Source organism: Giraffa tippelskirchi, chromosome 2 (genome assembly GCF_054371585.1).
Source record: "Giraffa tippelskirchi isolate mGirTip1 chromosome 2, T2T-mGirTip1v1.2.pri, whole genome shotgun sequence".
NCBI lineage: Eukaryota > Metazoa > Chordata > Mammalia > Artiodactyla > Giraffidae > Giraffa > Giraffa tippelskirchi.
In genome coordinates this window covers 83,278,387-83,299,884 of record NC_137276.1, presented here as the reverse complement: position 1 = coordinate 83,299,884, position 21,498 = coordinate 83,278,387, and the positions used below count along the sequence as shown (strand labels likewise).

General features: G+C 38.1%; 1 protein-coding gene across 1 annotated transcript in view; it reads right to left on the bottom strand.

The window, feature by feature from the left end:
- Positions 1-21,498, bottom strand: part of LYST (lysosomal trafficking regulator) — a 167,462-nt gene that overhangs the window by 4,882 nt on the left and 141,082 nt on the right. Inside the window, exons 44-50 of the mRNA XM_081569436.1 lie at positions 21,202-21,419; positions 15,179-15,409; positions 13,455-13,644; positions 10,013-10,149; positions 7,412-7,510; positions 3,720-3,859; positions 3,343-3,440 (exon numbers count right to left, since the gene is read on the bottom strand). Coding sequence (XP_081425562.1) covers positions 3,343-3,440; positions 3,720-3,859; positions 7,412-7,510; positions 10,013-10,149; positions 13,455-13,644; positions 15,179-15,409; positions 21,202-21,419 — 1,113 coding nt within the window. The remainder of the gene's footprint in view (positions 1-3,342; positions 3,441-3,719; positions 3,860-7,411; positions 7,511-10,012; positions 10,150-13,454; positions 13,645-15,178; positions 15,410-21,201; positions 21,420-21,498) is intronic.

Sequence of the window (21,498 nt, the reverse complement as noted above, 5' to 3'; positions counted from 1 at the left end):
TCCAGCCTTTCTGGAGAAATATTCTCATACCGATAAAGAAAGAGGTTAAGAAGCATGATAAAGTTGGGATGACATAGTGTGTGTTACCACACTTAATTTTATTTCTCCATTAGAACTAACATAAAAGTAGGGAATTTATTTCTCTCCTTTATTAAGGCAATGAAAAGATTTCATATTTTATAGCACAGAAATAAGTATTAGAAATACTTCTTCACCTATAGAAATGCTAAAGACCATCATATACTACAAACCAAAATGCCTAGTGTGTTGCAGTATTATTCACAACAGCCAAAAGGTGGGAACAACCCAGATGTTCATCAAGAGATGAATGGATAAACAAAATGTGGTATATCTAAACAATGGAATTCATTTTTATTCAGCCATAAAAAGTAATGAAGTTCTGACATATGCAACAACATGGATAAATCTTGAAAATGTTATGCTCAGTCAAGTAACTGAGGGGGTAGGAGAACTACCCGCTACTCTGAATTTTAGAATATTATATTAACTTTATAGTGCCACTGGCAACAGGAAAAGGGTATGAATTCAGTTGAAATGCATGTATTTTTGATATAGTGGCAGAACGGTTTTTAAAAATACAGAAACCATCTACTATAATATTTACATAGTTTAATAAATTTTATATGTTATCACTATAAAAACCACATCCCATAAAAAGCCCTGGGAAATCAGGATAAGGAAAGAATGAGTTTGCCAGTGTGTCTTTAGCCTCAATTCAGAAAATTTTGAGATTATATATGTGTATACACACACATATACATATTGTATATGATATACATACACATACATATATATTTATCTTAAATTTTGACTTTAAAGTTACTAGGATGGTTCTCACTAGAGTCAAGATTTTTGATAGGTTAAATCTGGTTAACTTTCTTCCCATCCTGGAGTATAATAGGAGAATGAAATGTAGTCTAGGTCACTAAACATAAATTTGTCCTCTTTAAAAAGTCATTACTTTTATCATGCTCTTGACCAAATGCTCTTTATGACTCCTATTGTATATGTACTGAGAGGCCTCAAACAAGTTGAGAAAGCCTTTTTGTTCAAAGTGGGAAGGAAGTTCTACCCATTACTCTATTATACTGCACGTACTGCCTACGGACAGTTGAATACCCTACTAGTGAGTTGGTAAATATAAGCAAAAGTAATTTGTTTTCTTGTTCTCATATGACTAGCTGATATAATTTCACAGATATAAATCACTACTGGCAGCAGGAAAGTAATTAACTTTACAAAATGCAGCTCCCTCAGGATCAGTTCTAACTTCCAAATGTTGCCAAAACAAAAAAGTAGAGAACTCTAGATAAGTAATCACTATGTTTCCCCCCCAGATTCCCTCTTGATGTGTGTGACACACTAAAAGCCTCTAATGTACAAATCAAGGAAGAACAGTTAGCAAAGTCATCAATCATCTGTTTACACTTTTATTACCAAAGTCAACTATTTAAGATCTTTCCCTTTAGTTATGCTGACTGCGGAATAAGAATGTGTTCATGACACTCATTACTTTATGACTGGGGGCTAAAGCCTGGCAAATATTAATACTTCACACCTGAAATCTTAAAGCATGACTGGAGACATTATTTTCTTGAATATAAGAATGATGAGTATTTTGTAAAATGGACAAAATTCCAAGAGATATCTGTGGTATAGTAAAATATATATATTTGGACTTTGGCCCATGACCCTGGCATAGAGCTTCTAAACTCTTGTTAATTTACTGTTTTTTGTATGTTAGGGAGATGACTCCTGGGGAGGTCCTAGACAGCTTCAGGTGGGAGCTGGCCAGCAGAGAAACCACCCTTACAGCATCTCCCACTGCTGGGGAGGGGAAAGGGGCTAGAGGCGGAGGTCAGTTCCTAACGGCCAATGATTGAATATACCAGGCCTACAAAATGGAACCTCAGAAAACCCCCTGAACAACAGGGGAGGAGACTGATGAGCACATTCATGGGCCAGGAGGGTGGTGCCTTCTGACTCCACAGGAACAGACCTCTGGACCTTTTCTTGTGGTGTTCACTTTGTAATGAACTACAGTAGTAAGTACAGTGTTTTTTTGAATTTTGTGAGTTGTCTGAGAGAATTATCAAAACTGGTGCGGGCCTTGAGACGCCCAAGTTTGCCAACTTCAACTAGTTAGTGTCAGAATTGAATTGCACTGTTGGACACCCATTTGGTGTCACAGAATTGGAGAACAGTTTAGTGTCTGGAAAGACCACACATTTGCTGTCAGGAAAAAACAATATAAAAAATGCAAGCAAAGGATAAAAGGCCACCCAGTGTAGATGTGTCAAAGATACCTGTACTGAGTGGACAAAAAGAAACAGTTTTTTGAAGAATCCTTTCAATTAATGGAAATGCAAACAGAAACCCTATGAGCTTGCCAACTGTTCTTACCTACTGGATGTGTCAAGTTTTTTAATATGTATACATGAAAATAAAACTAAAAGCCAGACTTTTGATTAGGAGATCTATCTTTCTCATGTAAATTTGGGGCACATTATACCTCCATTGTTATTCTGTACTACTGTCCTGCAGGAACTAGAAGACACATATACAAAGCTGATCCTCTGCTGCTGCTTTTCATTTAGTCAGGAGGAAGGTAGCAAAGTCAGTAGTTAAAAAGCAGAAGCAAAAAAAGGATAGAAAAACAAAAACCAGGAGAATTATGTAACAATAATTTGATTAACTTATATGGGCTCAAATGCAGTCTTACACATATCAGAAGAAGAATTAAATTATGACAGTGCTAACTTTTGCATAAGTAGATGCCTAAATTGAGAACCCACCTGCAGTGCAGGAGACCTGGGTTTGATCCCCAGGTTGGGAAGATGACCTGGACGAGGGTATGGCAACCCACTCCAGTATTCTCACCTGGAGAATCCCGATAGACAGAGAAGCCTGGCAGCCTACAGCCCATGGGGTCGCAAAGAGTCGGGCACGACTGAGCAACTAAGCACAGTACATGTGTAAATTGATGGACTCAATCTTGGACTTTATTGTATTTTAATACACATACGACAGAGGATGAGATGGTTGGATGGCATCACAGACTTGATGGACATAAATCTGCGTAAGTTCTGGGAGTTGGTGATGGACAGGGAAGCCTAGTGTGCTGCAGTCCATGGGGTCGCAAGAGTCAGACATGACTGAGCAACTGAACTGAACTGAATACACATACATGCTATTCCCTAAGTATTCAGGTCTGGAAGGGACCAGAGAGATGTATCATGACAGTTTAACCTATGATGTAACCAGCTAGCTGAGCACACATTAGTACAACAACTCTGTGCTTTGGGTTTGGGGCCAACTCACCTGAGTCACACACTGTGGCAATGTCACCTGTAGTCTCACTGGCAGAGACGGCTGTGACTGGGCTTTTGTGTCCCGCTAGACTTTGTACGTAGCATAACCTGAAAAGCCAAAGACATGAATTTGCATGTGAACATTAAATATAATTACATTCTTTTATTTATATAATTCTTTTGGTCAGTATATGTACCTACTATGTATAAGGGATTCCTGACTCTATTCCTAACTGATCTATTAATTCAATGAGATTACAAAGGTAAAGTCTGTATTTCATGCTTAAAGTTATTCTAATGTAGAGATATTATTTTAGTGCATCTGTTTCTCACAGTAAGAACTGAAACATTAAAAACAGCTATTTTAGAGTTGGAAATCTTCTGTACCTGTTTAAATCCCATATGATGCAGGTTCCATCTCTGCTCACACTTATCATTATACTATACGGTTTGCAGACAAATAAACTGGTTATCTCTTCTGTGTGCCCATACAGATGTATCTGAGACTCCATTTCTATCTCTGAAGGCTAAAATTTAAAAAATAAGTGTAAGATAAAAACCACGACAAAAGGTATTCTAGTACTGTTATCTCAAAAACAAAACAACCCAAGTGACTCAAATGTTCTTCTCAAACAAATTTTTTCAACCTAGTTCAACTTTTTCTAAAGAGTAGAACTAGTTAAACATTAAAAAAGTTTTAATTGACCGTTATCTCATTAACTGATAAGATTTTTGTCTATTCTTTTCCAGTCTGGCCAAATATACATGTACTTTAATAGTTGTGATTATCTCCATAGAAATAGTTCTCTATTTCATATTTTATACATTCTCCCATAAATATTTCTCATTTTTGACAGTGTATTCAAAATGATTTTTAAGTGTTATGATATTCTATTCAGTTAGTATACCATAATTTACTTGAACATCCTTTATTGACAGATATTTAAAACTGTTTCAAATGTTTTCAAAATTTTAGATGCCATAAATAAATAAATTTTATTTTATTTATTTCATAATTTTTAAATTTATGTACATAAGTTTTGTTTCTCCTCTATATCACTTCTTTAGAATAAATTTCTAGAATCCTCACAGTGGATCAGCAAATATTAATAATTTTATAGTATCCCTAGTGTACTTGCAAAGGCTGTGCACTGACTCCTGATGGCAATCTATTACTCATCAATAGCTGTGGACTGATTTTCAAAATCAAAGCTTGCAAACTGGTGTTCCAAGGTCCACATGGTTCACAGATGCCAGATGTCCATAGGGTATAATTTTTGTTTTATATTAGGTTTATATTGTCATAAAGTATTTCAATATTTCAAAGAATACAGAAAAGTAGAAAGTATAAATACAATGAAAATCTGTATACTGACCACTCAGTTAAACTAATCCTAACATTTTATAATATCAGCTTATTTTTTAAATATAGAAAACATTAAATGTTACATAGTGTGTGTACTGTTTTACATCCTATTTCCTCTCCTTTCTCAGAAGTTATTATAATCCTGAATTTTTCATGTTTCCTGTGTATTTAGAATTTACGTTCTACTATATGCTACTATAACAATAAACAACATATTGGTTTTCATGTTGATAAACTTTATAAATATGGCATTTATTGTTCTTTAGGCATCCAATCTATTTTGCCCTTTTTGATCACCATTGTTTTTAAAACATACCTGTGTTGACCTTATTAGCTGCAGCTCATCTATTTTAAGTGCTCCATAGTCCAGTGTCTTATTCACATAAAAATACATATTTTATACTTAAAGACTCAAATGACCAGGCAATACCAGTCTTCCTTGGAACCACTGGCCTGAGTTGTGTGGCAGTGGCTTCTGCTTAGCTAGGGCAGGTGGCCTTCAACTGAACACGATCACTGCAACAAGATGGCTCTGAACAAGAGCATGAGTCCTGGGTCTGGGTCCCTTCTGGTTCGCCTCTGGGACCCTCCCCATAGGGCCAGGAGTCTGTGGGGCCACAGAGACGTATCAGCACCCTTGCAGACCATGCTTCAGGGTCCCTTGGACTGAAGAATTGACTGTCCAGAAAGGCTTAAGCCCTTTCCTTCTCTGCTTGCATTTGTGTCTCAGCAGTCATTCTAAATCTTTGAAAATTTCCCAAGTTTTAAATGGCAATCAAGGTTGCTTTTAATTGCATTTCTCTTATTATAATTATTAATAAGCTTAACTTTTTCACATATTCATTTTTTATCCATAAATTTGTGTGCTTGGTTTTGTATATTTGTTACTACATTAGAAAATTATTTGTAGGGATTCCTCTATTAGTGGAATAGAATGCAAGCACCTTCCTCATCTCTCCTGGATCACCACGCCAGTCTAGGGATGCCTTATCCAAAGTTGAGTCGCGAGGATCCTGGACAGCCCAGGGAATTCCAATCCAGGCTGTGTATCCAGGCAAGAGTCGGTCCCACCTGACTCATCCTCGCTTTCAGGGATCAGCCTTTTAGACAAGAACCTCCTTGGGACCCCCTCGTTTTGCTCTGTCCCTTGTTACTGTTTTCTACTCCTCTTATAATAGTCTGTCTCAAGGTCAGTGTCAACATTCTAGGACTGACAGATAATCTGAGAATATCTAACTCAAGGCTAGAGCTCCCTCCTTGCTTGTTAAAATATAATATATATATGTATGTGTATTTTTTTTTACTTCATGACTATGAATAATATTTATGGGGTAAACAGAAAATAGGTAACCTACAGTGGTTGTTGAAATTTTAGATTTTGCACTTTAAAATGATTCTAAGAATCGGTGTTACTAGATGATTTCCTGAGGGATCAGAAAATAATTTCCATGGGTAGAACAGAAATCTTCTACTGGCCTACTTCTTCATAAAATGTTCTTGAATGGTTTAATACTACCTTGGGTAAACTGTACATTTATTCTCCCTGCCATCAATTTAGAGAATAGAAATACAGGTGTTCACTTATATAAAGATGACATGGGCACATTAATTAGTGAAAAACGACTCAAGATCAGTTATTTTAGGATCAGTTATCACCTTTGAAGACATTCTTCTCTAATATATAAAGGGCTTATGGATAACAGTTCCCTATAACCAATCAACATATTCATCATTAGGTATGTAGAATGCATTTTAGCAGACTATCTTAGGAGATTCAACAGAAACAATGCTCAAAGTTAGATATGCTTCACTAGCTTAGGAAAATATTTCATAAGATTCCCTTTAAAATATTTTCAAGCAACAATTATTTTCATTATAGCCTACATGGCACTTGGGAGCCTGTCCTTTGCTGTGTCAAGGGGAACACAAACAAGAACATAAATACTTTTAGAACCATGGCATTTAGTGGGTTTGGGCAATGGAAACTAGTGAACATAAGGTGCTTCCTGCCAACCTCACAGGCACAGGGTCACATCTGCAACTTCAGGGACCCCAAAATGATGAGATGGTGCCCAAGAAAAAGCAACAACAATACCCACAAAATCCCAGGTAACCTTCCCTTAGATCAACCAATGATAAAATCATACAGCTAAGATACACTTTTGGACATGGTTTAAATAGTAACTGTTTATCTCATGACTTGATTACCTATTAGGAGAAAAAGAAGACCCTTATATATAAGCTGAAAAATCAACTTTCAGGAAAGGGTAGAACTGAGGAAAGGTATGCAACATAAGACTTCACAAGCCTACAATAACTTCAAACTAAAAGCAGCACACGTCTTGCTGTATTCAAATGATAACAGCTACACCTTTGACCTGCTGCTTCAGAGCTATGCTGTGTACAATTACTCCTATATTGACAATTTAATCCTTTTTTTAAAAAAAACCAATACTGCATACTGTGTTAGTGTACAATTAAAATTTCAAAATACTTTCTATCTCTGACCATATACAGTTATTTTAAAAATTATTTTATGATCCTAATAAACCTAAAATAAAGAGATATTGACCTTTTACATTATCAGAGCTTCTGTGAAGAAGAGATTAAAGTACAAAAAATTTAAGTGATCTTATACTAAATAAATTATACTTTATAAACGGTTTCTTCCCCTCATTGACATGAAAATCCCACAGATGCACCCAGGACCTACCGTGCCACTTGTGAACCTATTTGAGTAAGCCGTGATGACACCACACTTGCTCCCAGTGAACAGCTGGCAGCTGTCAGGGACCCAAGCACAACTAGTCACCTAGGAAAAGGACAAGTCAAATATGAACATGCTTAAAAAGCATGAGAAATGCTTCTACTTTCCTGACATTTATTTAAAAAATATATGCTCACAAAATTAAGATAAATATTTTACTTGAAATGGTTAGAATGGTGAAAGATATAGTAATAGAGTACCATGTAACCTTAAGATGTCTAAAAGCTGTAAAATGTGAAATAAACTGTCATCTTTTGGTTCTCTTATTGCATTGTCGAAAGAATGCTGTCATCTTTTGAGAAAGTATAAAAGAAGAACAGAGACACCATTTCTTTCAGTTGTCATTGAATACAGTCGGGACTTCAGAATTTTTCATTTTCCAGTGATAACAGAAAAGACAAGAAAATTGACAGGAATATGTTTCACAGTTAAGAGATCAATCAGAAGATGAGGCAAAGAGAGAGCAGAACTCTAATATGTAGTGACGATAATGAAATTGATCAGATAAGTGAAACTGCAGAGTGTGGGTCTTTGTATGATAATATCCTGGACAACTTTTTTCAAACTAAGAACTAATAAGTGAATGACATATTCCAAGAACAAAGTGAAACATGGTATTCTTATCTAGGTAGTCATTTGATTGGAAGTACTTGATCACACCACATTTCCTCAAAATCTGGATCATCCTGTTTTGCTAAAAGGACTTAAGGAAAGTGATTTTTCATCTTTAATGATGTTTCTGTGCCCAATTTTACATGACAGAAATAATTTTGCAGTGTTGAAATTCTTACTAAAATTTCTAATAAGGTTGTTTTTCACTGCCCTTTGTTCTTTCTTTTGTTAGTTTACTAGTAAGCCAGATGACAAAAAGCAGTGACCTTTTTTTCAGGCATATTGAAGATTAAGCAAACAAGTCACTGCTCTCCTTTCTTTCACTGCCAAAAATTTCCCACAAGTAGCTGACTCCATTTCTTTCTTCTTTTTTTTTAAATGCTTTTATTTATTTATTTATTTCTGGCTGTGCTGAGTCTTCGTTGCTGCATGAGATCTTCTCTAGTTGTGGAGAGGGCGGCTACTCTCAAGTTGCGGTCCACACTTCTCATTGTGGTGGCTTCTCTTGTTGCAGAGCACGGGTTCTAGATGGGCAGTAGTTGCAGCTCCTGGGCTCCAGAGCACAGGTTCAGCAGTTGTGGAGCACGGGCTTAGTTGCTCCAAGGCCTGGGGGATCTTCCCAGATCAGAGGTTGAACCCATGTCTCCTGCACTGGCAGGCGGATTCTTCACCACTGAGCCACCTGGGAAGCCTTCCATCGACTCCATTTCTAAGGTGCTCGTGGAATGGTGACAAACGTTAGGATGTGTGAGTAGGCACCGACTCCATTTCTAAGGTGCTCGGGGAATGGTGACAAACGTTAGGATGTGTGAGTAGGCGCCAGGTGTATGTAGGTAATGGAAGTCAGAAAGCAGTAAAAGAACTTCCTATGGAAAGACTGTCAAAGAGAGAAGGTTTAGCATACAATTTAGTCCCGGAAAAAGTTGTTGCAGTACTGTGTGTGTGTGTTTGTGTGTGTATATGGTGTTTTATAGTTTACAATACACTTTCACAAACACTGGAGACATTTTTACAACAGTTTTATGAGAGAGTAGTGGGAGTATGACTACTCCAGTTTTAAGCAGGAGGAAAGAAACTTAAGTTGGGAAAGGTTAAGTTACTTGCGAAAGCCTACATAGTAAGTAACAGAGCTGGACACTAACACAGATCACAGGGATGGCAGGGCTTTAGTAAGGCCCAAGGCTCTTTCTACCATGAAGTGATGCCTAAATTCCCGGTCCATTTAAAAAGAACCAGGTACAGTAGATAATGCTCTGGTTATTGAAAATGATATAATAACAAAAGGCAAGTTAACACTGAGAAAAAAATCAATTGTGATTTTGTTCCAACACTGCTGTGAGCTGATGCTAAGTAGGAGATTATGATACAGTCTCAACAAGAGATGGGTAGAGCAGGGGTCCCCCACTCCTGGGCCACAGACCAGCTGCAGTCCATGGCCTGTTAGGAAGCGGGCCACACAGAAGCAGGTGAGTGGCTGGCAAGTGAGCGAAGCTTCACCTGTATTTACATCCGCTCCTCATCACTCATATTACTGCCTGAGCTCTGCCTCCTGTCAGATCAGTGGCACTTGATTCTCATAGGAACACGAATGCTACTGTGAACTACATATGCAAGGGATCTAAGTTGTGGGCTCCTTAGGAGAATCATCCTGAAACCATCCCCCTATTCCCTGCTCTGTGGAACATGAGTCTTCTGTGAAACCAATCCCTGGTGGCAAAAAAGTTGGGGACTGCTGGGGTAGAGAGCAAACTTTGGGGACATAGTCAGTACAGCAGTAGTTAGGAAGGCTGTCAGCACTGTAAACAAGGCCTATGTCTAGCATCATCAGCTTCTTGACTAACTACAGGATATTAAAGACTAGCTGTCATCAGTCTGACTCCCTTTTAAAGCATTATATTTAATTATTATTATAAAGTACTTCATAAAAATGTTTACCTGATATTGGTGTGAACTTTGTATAAAGTTTATTGGAGGCTCGCTTTGTTTACTCTTCAACCTTAAAATGTTATCAGCATATCCCCAGCTCAGGATGGCTGACCACTGAATGTCAGTACTGTTCATGCTTCTTACACCTCAAGCAAGAGAAATAAAAGTATTAGTAGCCCCTGATCAGTTGTCATTGGACAGCCCACTAAAATGTCAGGTTAAAGACCATTCTGGCCTTTAAGGTCTGAAGTTCACATTGTAGAACATAGTCATTCCAGTGCAAAATCATCTTTATAGCCATAAGATGGACCGATTTATGTTAGTTTCATTCCTTTAAGGCTAATAGGATTCTAAGGTTGGAACAATGATAATTAAGCTTCCTCTATTTATGTTCTGTGATGCTTTTTCTTCTAATAATAAATATGAACTGCTGCTGCTGCTGCTAAGTCGCGTCAGTCGTGTCCGACTCTGTGCGACCCCATAGACGGCAGCCCACCAGGCTCCTCCATCCCTGGGATTCTCCAGGCAAGAATACTGGAGTGGGTTGCCATTTCCTTCTCCAGTGCATGAAGGTGAAAAGTGAAAGTGAAGTTGCTCAGTCGTGTCCGACTCTTCGCGACCCCATGGGCTGCAGCCTACCAGGCTCCTCCGTCCATGGGGTTTCCCGGGCAAGAGTACTGGAGTGGGGTGCCACTGCCTTCTCCCAAATATGAACTAGATAATGTTTAAATAACTTTCTAGATACCCCTTACTGAAAAATCAATATGGAGAACTACTAATACTAGAAAGGGACCATTGCTGGAACAGAAGCAATCCTGAGAAGAATAATTTAATCCTGCAACTGCAAGGACTTTGTATGGGGGAACTTCATATAATGAGGTTCTGTTCTGTTCTTGTTCTACTCTCAACACAATATTACGTCCTTTTGGGATAAAGATCTGGACATCCTGACATCCTTTTCCACACACTGACTAGGGCTAATGCAGCATAAAAGCTGTAGGTAGCTGGTGCTGCCTGTGCAACTAAGAAGCTTTGAGTTCCTTAAAGAGAATGTGAGTACCTCGCTTAATATATAGCTATATCTATAACATATAGAATGTGAGTACTCAGCATAATATATAGCATAAAACATAGCACAATATAAAGCAATAAAACAAATAAATATTTGTTGAATGAATCAAGAGCACATTGAAAATGTAATTCACAAATTTCTGTTTTGTTGAGTATAATTCCAAATGTGGACATCAGTTTTGCAATATAGAAATGAGAATAGCCTTGCTACATATCTGCTCTCTAGATAAGCCTCAGGACTTCCCAGATTTTACCACAAAGCCTAGCATGTGATAAGAACTCAATAACTGTCCCTGGTTTCTCATTCCAGCAACACAAGATGTACCATCTTTTTTTAAAAAGAAAAATAAACTGTTTCTTTACCTATTAGAATAGTAGATCTTAAACAAGAGTCTGCAAGAAAATGACTTTTGCAGCATGTGCAGATTTAGACTCAAGCCCCAGAGATTCTAATTTGGTGTGTCTCCAATGGGACTGAGCATACTTGGAAAAAAAGCACCTCAGACAATTTTGAGGCATTGTCAGTTCTCAAGTAATTGGCCTGTACTGAGCTAAAGATCATTAAAACCATGGCAGTTTGGTTGCTACACTGTATTACACATGTGTAACTAGAGGGCAGTTATTTAATATAACAGTGCTCAACACACATGACCTTCCATCTGCCGGCTGCACCCTTAAAAGTCACTCAAGGTCTCTAGGAAATGCCCCTGTGGATGGTTCTTTACTGGGTACAGCAGTGAACGCTCAGAGTCCCTGGCTCCAGAGTGCTTACCGTCTGACGGACATTTATTTATTAAGCACTTAAGCATTTATTAAGCACACTGGAGTCAGGTGTTAACCATTCCTTATATTATTCCATTTAATCATTACAGTGAATTACCCTGTGAACTAAGTCCTTTTATTATTCCCATTTCATAGATTAAAACCAAGACTCGAAAAGCATAAGTAATTTTCTCAAGGTCACACAGCTATTAGGCACAACTGGGGTGCAAACTCAGGCACTGTGCCACACAAGCTCATGGCCATGACTTGTATGATACCACTTCCCTGGACACATCTAGATTCTGCCAAATCCCGCTAGTATTCTATGAGGAAATAAAGTGTAATTTGAATGAACACAGCTATTAAGGGCTTGTGACTGTAGTGGCACCAATAAGGTAGGTTAGCTATTCTATTGGACATATTTAAGTCCCAAGTGATAATACCAGCCCCTTTCTCTCTGATCAACAGAGATAAACGTCAATCCACTCTAATTAATTTCTCAAAGGCAAATTATTCACACATTTAGAACTTTAAGTGTTATTAGTAGTAAACTACTTGTGACACATCTCATAGCTGACTGCAACATACTAGTGAGAACAAACTACTGATATTACAATGACGATTAAACAGATTTACCTTACCCCTCCTAGTTCACCAAACTTTGATAAAATGGTATGTGGCTTCTTTTATTACTGGCAACTATAAAGGCAATCATTCATGACAGAAGGAAGAGTGAGTTTAAAAGAACCATGGTCCAGCCAGCACACTAAATTCCTTGAAGCGGCTGATGCTGGGGCCCGGGTCCTGCGGTCCCTGTACTGTGGTGCTCCAGTGGTGGGCAGGGCGGCGAGGACCAGAGGAGCACAGCGCGCAGAACCAACACCAAGAGGCGTCAGGTCCACACACTGTTTTCCAGGCAAATCTTCACACCCCTGATAGGCACAGATGGGTGCCCCCAGTCATTCATTTTAGTGCTTGAAGCCCAGGCCTAGGAAGTAGGGAGAGTTCTTCCGCATTAAATAAAATGATTAATTTGGAAGGGTTGAGGAATTGCTTGAATGGAAAATGTCACTAGTTTTCCAGTGTGTAGGTGACATTTAGAAATATCAAAAGGGCCTCTACTGACAGCACTTTCCCATGTGTTGCTTTTAGTGAGTCAGTACAGAGAGGTGAGAAAAAGATTGCTTTCCAGACATATGTATTTTTAAAACCTATTTTCAAAGCTATCACGATTTTCTCATTTTGTTTTACTGTCACGACTGTCTCTTCTGAGGTACTAGAACTGTTGGTCAAATAAGTCGTCTATTCTGGGATTCAAGAACCTCAAAGTGTGTATTTCTATAAAATTGATAACGTTTTCATCTTGTGAGAGACATTTATTTATTCTTGTCTCCTTCAATTCTTCCTCTCATTTCAAATGACACTGCCTTTAGTTCTCATTTTTTTCATGTAGTACATTTTAATTCCTACTTTGCATTAAATGAACACAAGTTTGAGTTTGGTTTTTCACCAAGGACTCAGAAAACTCAGAAATGAAACAAAATAGCAGCACAGATGAGGGGAAACATTCCAATCTCTTGAAAGAGTGACCTAGGATGATTTTCATGTTTTATTTTACCTTGTTCTTTGCTATATGTCATCAGAAGACAGAAATTTCGGGACAAACCACAGATTGCTCTAGTGGGCAGAGCCTGGAGAGAACCAAATCTTTCTCCGTGGGGCTGGCTGAAGCAGACCACAGGAACCGGAGCACTTGGGGAACCAACATACTCCCCCCATTTCAAGCCTTTTATCCATGACAAAGGACTCTAAAACCAAGAAAAGTAAAAAGCACATTTAAAAAATGGTAGTAAATATAGAATCACTCATGGAAATATGTGTTCCTGGTGGTTAGATACAGTGATGAACAAGACAGATGAGAAACACATATTTCCATAGGTGGTGCAAGTGCTATGAACAAAGTCTAAGAAAGGGGAGAGGACTGAGAAAGAGAGTTGCTAGTTAGATGAGGGGTTGAGAAAGAGTCTCTGAGGCAAGCAGACACCTGAGTGAAATAAAAGCACACCGGGGCTCTATCCGGGGACAGGGCATGCCAGGTGGAGGGAACAGCCAGTGTGAAAGTCCTGAGGTGGGATGGAGGCAGTTCAGTATCCATTCCTATTACAAACAGACATCCTGCTCAGGTCCTGCATATGCACCAACTTTAATTAGTTAATGAGCAATAAGTATAGTGGCAAATGAAATGGCATTTATTACTTTTCAGGGATGTACTGTTAAATTATTTTGACGTGTTAAAATAATAGATTCTGGTTAAAAATAATGACCCTGGTAATGACAATGACTAAAATGATTTGTAAGGCTTCAAAATCATGAGTTACACTGACAAGTAAACATAAAACGAAAAATACAGCTTTCAACTATGAAAAACAACATGCGTGATCTGGGTTTGGCAAAACAATATTATCCATCATATTGATGTTTTAAAATTTCAATTTCGATCTTACTAGTTATATAAGTTCTGCTTGCATTTAACATGCAAATTTGATATATATGAGCTATAAGCATAAAGAGTTTACATTTAGTGTACTTAAGTAACTTTATTATAAGAAACAGTTGTCAAAACAAGGTCTGTAAAAACCATTTCCTCTTAAAGTGGATCACAGATGACTGCAATCTGAAGTCTCTGCTTTATCTTACAAGCTCTTTCCCTTGTCTTTTCATTTTCTTCGATTCCCTTCTGCAAACCTCTTTAACACTTTACAACTCACAGGCTCCCACCTTAAGTTGCTTTAATAATGAAGAATTTAGCTGAGGATTAGAATCCATTTTACTCTTAAGGCTTGCTTGATTTTTCTATTTCAGAATACAAATTAATACTTAATACCTACTTTAAGAGGCAATACTTCTTATCATGACAATCTGGAGGGGCCAAAAAATCATGTAAGATTTTTCCTTTAACTGTAAACTCAAACATTTACACTCCTGGTCACTACTTCTGGTGGAAGCTGACAACCAGGACCATGCTAGGCATGTTTGCACTGGTTCCTTCCCTCTCATTTGCAATGCCTGCTATGTCACTGCCTGGTGAGGCTTTCCGCAGTAATAACCCTCAGGGAGGTCACAATCTGACCTGAGCTCCCAAAGCACTCTCTTCATATTACTAATGCAGCATCTTCTACACACAGAACTGGTAATGCGGGCATCTGTATTCACTGGCTGGTGCACACCTTCAGGCTGGGACCATGTTACTCAATTCCCTCCCTCTAAAGCTTGGGAGAAGGCCTGATGTCTCAGGAGTTGAACCATATTTTCCTGAATTCTACTGAAATCCAAATGACATACCGGATAGGTAATTTCCTTGACCTGTTCTCTGGTTTCCCTGAAAGCAAACTGCACTAACAACCCCACAGCGGCAGGAAGCTCCCCTTCGATGTTGAGCTTGGAGCCAGGTCTGCCCGCATGGGCCGATTGGAACAGCTGACGAGGGGTCTGGCCATAGGTTTTTATCATGGTTTCTAGTGCTCGTCTTTGAACTGGATCTTCAACTGCAGAGACATCCATTCCAAAATATGTCTGAAGAGAAAAAGAGAATAAGAGGAATGTAAAAAGCAAGACTTGATGATAATACCAAAGGGGAAAACAACTTGTTTTATTCTCCAGGCAATAGAGAATAGAAAGGATTTCCTTTCTCAAATTTCAAATGGAAAGGATTTTAAAATGTTTTTGAACAGGTTGATAATCATTAATAGTCTCAAAGAGATCAGAATAGGAGTCATCAATGCTTCTGAATGGATGAAACAAAAATAAGGTATCTTGACTGGTGTTAATTAGGTAATTTTATAAATTAATTTCTAATTTAAGAGAATATCATGTAAGACTTCATTTATCTGCACAGGAAAAGGAAACTATCAATAAAATGAAGACAGCCTACTGAATGAGAGAAATTGTTTAAAAATCACATACTGATAAAGGGTTAATATCCAAAACATAAACAACTCATACAACTCAACAGCAAAAAACCCAAAGATCTAATTAAAAAGGGGCAGAGGACCTGAATAGATATTTTTCTGAAAAAGACATATAGATAGCCAAGAGGTACAAGAAAATATTCTCGGCATCACTAATCATCAGGAAAATGCAAATCAAAACCACAATGAAATATCATCTCACACTTGTTAGAATGGATAGTATAAAAAAGACAAGAGACAATAAATGTTGGCAAGGATGTGGAGAAAAGGAAGCCCTTGTGCACTGCTGCTGGGAATGTAAATTGGGGCAGCCAGTATGGAAAACAGTATGGAGGTGCCTCAAAAAATTAAAAATCGAACTATCATTGAGAGTAAATCTTAAAAGTCTTCATCACAAGAAAAAAAAGTTTTGTAACTAAGTAGGGGGTGGATGTTAACTAGACTTATTGTGGTGATCATTTCACAAATAACTGAATCAGTATGTTGTATACTGGAAACTAATATAATGTATGTCAATTATACCTCAAGTTGAAAAAAAAAAAGAGAAACAAAATGAGGATTTTCTTCGGTCTTGTCTTTTAGTAAGAATTGACTAAAAAAATAAACAAGTTTTTCAATTAAGTTGATCCAAAATAGCTTCTGCAGGCAATTAGTAAGTGGATCTATTTTTTCTGTGGCTGTCTGTCAGACATTGGTCAGAAAACTGAGTCAGCATCATTTCATGTGGTCCACAATATCAACAGAGACAACAGAATTCAGGGATATGACAACATTGAGTCTGAAGAAAACTAGAGGATCCTGCCCCAGAAGTTCAAAGCCACCTGTGTCTGCCTGAAATTGTGTGATATCCAAATGCCCTTTTGTTCTTTGTGTGAATATGCTCAAAGAAAGAGTTGGATTCCTCTCAAGACACAATGGCTGGTGTCACAGGATGACTTTGTGTTGCTAACTCATATCACACACCCCCATCTTGAAGATGTCTACAAATATCAATTATTGAGATATGTTTTCTTACATACAGAGACATTAGTAAGGAACCTAGATTTTTGTATGTCTATGACTCTTCTCTTGTCTGGGTTGAAGAATCAAGAGTCTAAACACCAGTAACACTGAAACCCAAGCAAAGTCTTTGTGGTTTCCATCCTGTAAGCTCAAGAGCAACAAACCATGCTTTACTTATCCTTGGAGAGGATTCATTTAATTCTGATTCCCTCTCCGTGTGTTTGCTTTTGAGATTTCCACATATACTGCTGAACCTGACAAGAACCTGGCAGTGAGAAAACTGTAACGTGATGTATATTCTTTCAGCCTCCCCAGCCAACTCCATGAGGTTGTCAATGGAGGAGGAAGGAGAGTTTCACCTCCCAGGCAAGGGGCAGAAGACTGGCTGAGAAACAAAGTCAATATATTCCATCTTTAACCAAAACACTGCAGAAAGGTCAGCACACAGTATTCCATGTGACTGGTGCCCTCCATGCTGTCACCTTTCTTAGGACATGAAGCTAAAGAGAAAGGCGGGTTAGGGCAACAATCAGTCTAGAAAAGGAGTAAAAATTCAGGATTTGCCATGCCACTGTCCTTTTCTTTCCCACCTAATGTTGGTACATATAACTTTTTAAAACAGACTTCATGTGTAATACTACATTGTTGAAAAAGTCACTTGTCCAAAGTGATATATAGGAAAAGGCAAAAATGAAACTGAGATACAATGCTGCCAGGTAGCTTAAGATAGTATTATTTAGGTTCTAACGAAAACTGAAAGAGAATCTGGAAGAGTAGCAGTGAGAACTGCAAGCTCTTAAATGTAAAGGGTGTTATTACACTTTTGTTCTTAGTGTTAGAGTCAGAAGGAGAGTGAGGTGCATTTTTTTAAAGTGAGGTGCATATTTTTAAAGCTGGGTACAGATCTGTCATGTTTGTGCATCCTGCTTGTATAATTTAACTTTCAGCATAGGAAGCAAATTCCATTTTTGTATCTGCAAATAACATTTCTATAAATGCCAAAGTAAAGTTTCAAAGGTTCTTCAGAAGTTAAATAATCCTCAATATCTACTCCCCTTGCCACCACACTCCCACCACCACAAGGGCTCCAATATAAATGTTATATTATAACAGGGCTCCTGTTATAAATGCTTATCTAAGCAGGCTCATTCTTTACAGTTGTTTAATTTAATAAATAGACTCAAAAATTCAAAAGAAGACTGGAATAACCCTATAGCCAGAGCTCTTAAAATTTACTTTAAAATAGTACTTCTTTATCTTCTGTGGTATCAGTTTCTAGTGAACGCCATATATTAGTGAATGATGAATTAAGATCAAAAAGCATTTTTACGTTCCTTTTTACAAAGTTAACATTTATACTTAATTGGATGGCAGACATTACCCTGTATGCAGTTTCTTATTTATGAGGTTGGTATTACTGCTCACATTTTATGAATCTGCACAAAAGTACAGAGAGGTTAAGGTGACACCGCAGGTCACACAGCAAGTAGCAGAGTCACAGAATGAGGATGTGAACTCAATCCTGGATTCAGAGATTGTGCACTTAAATGCTACACTTCGTTTTGTCTCATGCATTGAGTTTTATTAAATTTCAAAAACAGAGCATCCCTGATAGGCCAATGGTTAGGATTCCATGCCTCCAACGCAGGGGGCAAGGGTTCCATCCCTGGTTGGGGAACTAAGATGCCACATGTCATGAGGTGTGGCAAAAAAAATAAATTGTATTTAAAATTTCTAGAACAATGGTACAAACTCTATCCATTATTAAAGCTCTAAAGTTCCAAAGAATTAATGAAAAAATCTAGTAAGATGAGAATTAAATGGTATATTTCAGTATGCATATACTTTTAGTGTGAATTTTAAATGAGAATAATTGAAAATTTGTGCCAGTATTATAGGCACAGAGTATACTAAAGTTAATGTCCAAATTCTTAATTGCTTTTAATTTGTATTGAGAATATAAATGCTTTACAAGGTTGTGTTAGTTTCTGCTGTACAACAAAGTGAACTTAATTGCTTATATTTTTACTTGGCTGTGCTGGGTCTCAGTTGCAGCATATGGGATCTAGTTCCCTGTCCAGGGATCAAACCCAGGCCCCCTGTATTGGGAGCACAGAGTCTTAGCCACTGGACCACCAGGGACGCTCTTAACTGCTTTTAAAGTTACATTTTAGATCAAATATGAAGCTTAAAAATTATACCTCAGTCTTTAAAACCTTTAAAACTTACATATATACTTCTATAGAGGTATATTTTGCACACAATAAAACACTACAGATTGTTAAAGTACCACCTGATGGAACCATCATGAAAATCAGGTACAGAGCGTTTCTATCACCCAGAAAGTTCCCTGATGTCCTTTAGGCAGTCAATACCCTACTCTCTGGAGGCAACCATTGTTTTGATTTCTATCACTAAGAGATTAATCTTCCTTGTTCTAGAATTTCAGGTAAATGGAGTGGATTCATACAGGTTTCTTTCAGTCAGCATAAAACATTTCCTCTTTATTGTTAAGTAGTATTCCATTTATTCAATACCTGGAATTGTTAGTCTTTTATTTAGAGTCATTCTCAATGATATAAAGTGGTAACTCACTGTGGCTCTAATATGCATTTCCCTGATGACTAAAGATATTATTGTTGTTTAGTCGCTAAGTCATGTCTGCCTCTTTTGTGACCCCGTGGATTGTAACCCACCAGGCTCCTCTGTCCATGGGATTTCCCAGGCAAGAATACTGGAAGGGGTTGCCATTTCCTTCTCCAGGGGACCTTCCTGACCCAAGGTTCAAACCTGCATCTCTTGCAATGGCAGGTGGATTCTTTATTGCTGAGCCACAGGAAAGCCCTGATGACTAAAGATGCCAGCTTTTTTTCATTTGCTTACTGGTCACTCATATATCTTCCCTCCCTGTGTGAATCTTATCCACCTTTGCATCCCCAGAGCCTGGGAAAATAAAAGTTTCCTGAAGAGGGTAGTTTTTTTTTTAAAAAAATGTAGACTATCTAACAACATTGAAAAACATACATTAAAGTGTAACAATTCAACTTCTAGGAATTTAACCCAAAGAAGTAAAGTGGTACATAAAGAAATAATTGGAGGAATATTAATTTTAATAGCAGAAGAACACTAACAAAATATCCAAGAATAGGGGACTAGTTAAATAAATTACTGGATATCCATACTTTGGAATAATAAGTAGCATTAATATTATTATATAAATGGGGGTTTCCCTGGTGGCTCAGCGGTAAAGAATCCACCTGCCAATGCAGGAGACAAGGGTTTGATCCCTGATCCAGGAAGATCCCACATGCCACGGAGCAACTAAGCCCATGTGCCACAATTACTGAAGCCTGCACACTCTCGAGCCTGTGCTCTGCAACAAGAAAAGCCACTGCAATGAGAAGTCTGCACACAGAAACTGGAGAGTAGCTGCTGCTCTCCATGATTAGAGAAAAGCCTGCACAGCAGCGAAGACCCAACACTGCCATAAATAAATAAATAAAATTATTTTTTAAAAGATAACATTACAGAAATAAAATCATTATATAAATGAGGTGATATGTGTAGGGAAAAAAGTGGTTTTGATATTTATCTTTAGATGATGATATCAAAGTTGATCTTAAAATTTCTTCCTTTTGTAGTCTGTGTCTTAGATATTTTTCTAACAAGGCACACATATTGTTTGTACAATAAGGAAAAGGGATGCCATTTAAAAACAGAACATGTATATAAGACAATGTGCAGAAAAGAGTTACCCAGCAGGCCTGAACGGCTCTCCTTGGGAAGGTTTGTCTGGAAGGCTTGTCCTCGGCCTTGTCTGGGAACACGGATTTCAGAAGAGTTCCCGCCTTTTTTGCCTGATAAAAGTGGTTCACTGCACCCAAACTGGACAATGTGGTGCATCCCGAACACCTTGTTTCCTCCTAGAGGCCTGGAACTTCTGGACATATGAGAGAGGGTGCCTACATGACCAGTCCTCAATAAAAACCCGGGCACTGCAGCCCTAATTCTGTCAGTTTGTTGCTGGAGAAATGGAGTGAGTTCTGTGACTCACTGGGACAAGTCTCTCGGGAGCTGGTGCCTGGTTTCCTCCAGCTCTGGCCCATGTATCTTTTCCCTTTGCTCTGTTGCTTTGTACCCTTCACTGTAAGTACAACTGTATGCTGAGTTCTTAAGTCCTCATCCAACCTGGGAATGGTCTTGGGGAATCTCTGACAGATAGTATCTAAGTTATTCTTAAAGAGGTAAAACGTAAACCTGAAAAAATCTTGGGCAAGTTCAGTGTCTTTGTCAATCATTCTCTTTCATAAACTTGAGTACTGTAAAGAAACAGTCTAACTTTTAAATATTCAGGTTCTACCTTATATAAATGCAGAATTTAAAAGAGTCACTTACAGCAGGATGAAAAACATTGATGGCTTGGACAGAGGCCTTCCCTTTTTGTTTATACCCGAATACCAAGTCAATCCACTGACAGATGTTCTGGGACACGTAGTCAGACTCTAGAGCCTGTCGGTGGATGAGGATAAAAAGACGGGGATCGTTACGTGCCCAAGGTGGGAGGTTGACGTGATTAACCCGCTCACCATTCTGACGCACACCAAAATCGAAACCTGAAAGAGAAGATTAATATCAATGTTTATCTCCTCCAAATTATGCCTCCTTTGGCCCACTGAGCAGACATGAAGAGTT